The sequence below is a fragment of the Mchenga conophoros genome, linkage group LG10, assembly GCF_057382185.1.
Source record: "Mchenga conophoros isolate Kocher_MC1m ecotype Shallow Benthic linkage group LG10, M_conophoros_male_GT1.1, whole genome shotgun sequence".
NCBI lineage: Eukaryota > Metazoa > Chordata > Actinopteri > Cichliformes > Cichlidae > Mchenga > Mchenga conophoros.
In genome coordinates, this window is record NC_140535.1 from 35,285,437 (window position 1) to 35,287,693 (window position 2,257).

Consider the following 2,257-nt stretch of genomic DNA (forward strand, 5'->3'; position numbering starts at 1 on the left):
TTAACAGTGTACACTGCATTACTCTGTTTGTGTCAGGGGACACAATCCTACATGTGTGGACCAGTTTTTGGTGAAGAATGTTTTGGGGTTTAAAAGCCACATAGACCCGTTTTTTAGAGAAAATGTATCTCACCTATTCCAATGTTGGGATTTCCTTACCTGGGTGACTGAACATACATCAAGACATTTAACTTTTATGCTGAAGGCAAGCAGTCTTTGTGTCCAGTTTTCATCACACTCTTCAAAGTTTCACAAGAAAATAGTAAGTGTTTATGGAGAAGTTAGCATTTTCAATGCAAGGTTAGGATGAGAGGGTTAATGTGCTACAGATCAAACAAATTGCACGGAGGTATCGGGCGCAACACCACAAATGTCTTCATGGCAGCATCTCCCTGCAACCACTGGTTGTCAGGCAGACACCAACTGGTGTCTGGTGTGACTGAGGCCTTACCTGCATTATATTGAGGGGAATGCAGATGTCTGAGGTGAACTGCTGTGATGTATGTATTTAGTAAAATACACAAAGGAAATCGGGATATGAGAAATAAAACAATGAAAGGCAGAAAAACGTACTGTAAATATATTTATTTATTTATTGAGAATATGAATCATTTCCCGTCAGTCACAGTCACTGTATTCCTCGTGAACATGATGAACATTTTTTGTCGGACTGCTTTGATCTGCATCCCATAGATAACAGCATTCAGTGCTGGAGGAACCACATGGAACATCATGGAGGCTAACTTCCTTTGGTCTGTCAAATGTGGGAAGCGATGGAGGAGCACCATGACAATGCCTGACAAAAACATGATGACATACATAGTCAGGTGGGTGGTGTAGGTCTGGAGCGCCCGGCTGTTCAGTGTCTTGCTCTTGCTGCTCAGACACACCATGGCGATCCTCAGGTAGGTGATAGTGACGCTGCCAATGGAGGAGCCCAGCAGAAGGACAGTGTAGCCGAGACCGTAAATGTTATTGATGAGGATGTTTTCACAGGAGAGCTTAAACAAAGAGGCATTGTCACAGAAAGGGTTAAATATGATCCACCTGCAGCGTGACAGGCGAACGCTGAGGCCCACGAGGATTGTCACCATAATGAAGATTACTGCCCAGGCCAAGACCGACAGCTTCACCACCATCCAGTTGGTCATGATGGTGGCGTACTGCAGCGGGTTGCAGATTGCCACATAGCGATCAAAAGCCATGATCATGAGTATAGTGTGAGAAGAACCTGCATAAATGTGAACACAAAAGGCCTGAATGACACAGTCTACATAGTGGATGTACCGATCTGAGCTGGGAATAAAAATATCCCTCAGCATACGTGGAATGATTGTTGTGGCTCCAAATACATCATTAATGCTCATGTTACAGAAGAGCAGATACATGGGCTGGTGGAGGCTACTATCCAGCGTGATCAGGATCACCAGGACAATGTTGGAAAACATGATGAAGATGTAAATGAGGAGGAGGAGGGTAAAGGTGGGAATGGAGGCATCTGGGCTGACCTGTAAACCTTCTAAGAGCAGGATATCTGAAGTCTGGTTTTCCATAGTGCAGAAGGTTAATTTCAACCTGGAGAGAAGACAAAAAAACATGTTTATTTTCAAACTTTAAAGGGATTTTCAAGTGTTTGGAGTCATTTTTTGACCTTCAATGCACATATTAAACAAATATGTAAGACTGCTTTCTTCCACAAATATCTATCCGGTTGTTCAGTCTGACGTCACTAGCCGTGTCTGGGCCTAAACTCCGCTGCAGGTCCATATATCAAACGATCACTGTGGCATTACTTGAAGGATATAAAAAAACAACAACAGCAATAGAATAATATTAAACACAAAGTGAACCGTCTTCCTTCATTAAATAGGTTCTTTTAGATGTTAAGGAGGAATTGACTTAACCAGGCTGGCGGAGAATGAAGACAACCGGACACCTGCAGCAGATGGGGAATCAGTGAACTTTTATTGAGCCAGAGACAACCTCTCAACACAGCTCACATCAGAAGATTCCTAATATTTGCTGTGAGGATGGGTATATATTCTCTAAAACTTACAGGAGGGGGTTGTGAGGAAAGTGCTGCATTAGCAGAAAAACAACTCCATAAAAGGAAAGCGGCCTTGGGTGTTCTTCGCTTGCAGATATCTTTCGCCTGCAGGATGAGGCGATCGCTTCTTATCGCTCTCAAGGCCAAAGTCGTGAGCACACATTTTTATTACACAGTTGCACAGTAACTTTAAAGCTGAACAATATTTAA

At 43.0% G+C, this 2,257-nt stretch overlaps 1 protein-coding gene across 1 annotated transcript; it reads right to left on the bottom strand.

The window, feature by feature from the left end:
• Positions 1-608: 608 nt before the first annotated feature.
• On the bottom strand, positions 609-1,553 carry LOC146566337 (olfactory receptor 52J3-like). Its single transcript, XM_085287877.1, has one exon. It carries the CDS (start codon positions 1,551-1,553, stop codon positions 609-611), a length of 945 nt encoding a protein of 314 aa, XP_085144003.1.
• Positions 1,554-2,257: the final 704 nt, after the last annotated feature.

Excerpts from the sequence above, each read along its gene's own strand:
- LOC146566337 (XM_085287877.1), bottom strand. The coding sequence starts at position 1,553 with ATGGAAAACCAGACTTCAGATATCCTGCTCTTAGAAGGTTTACAGGTC.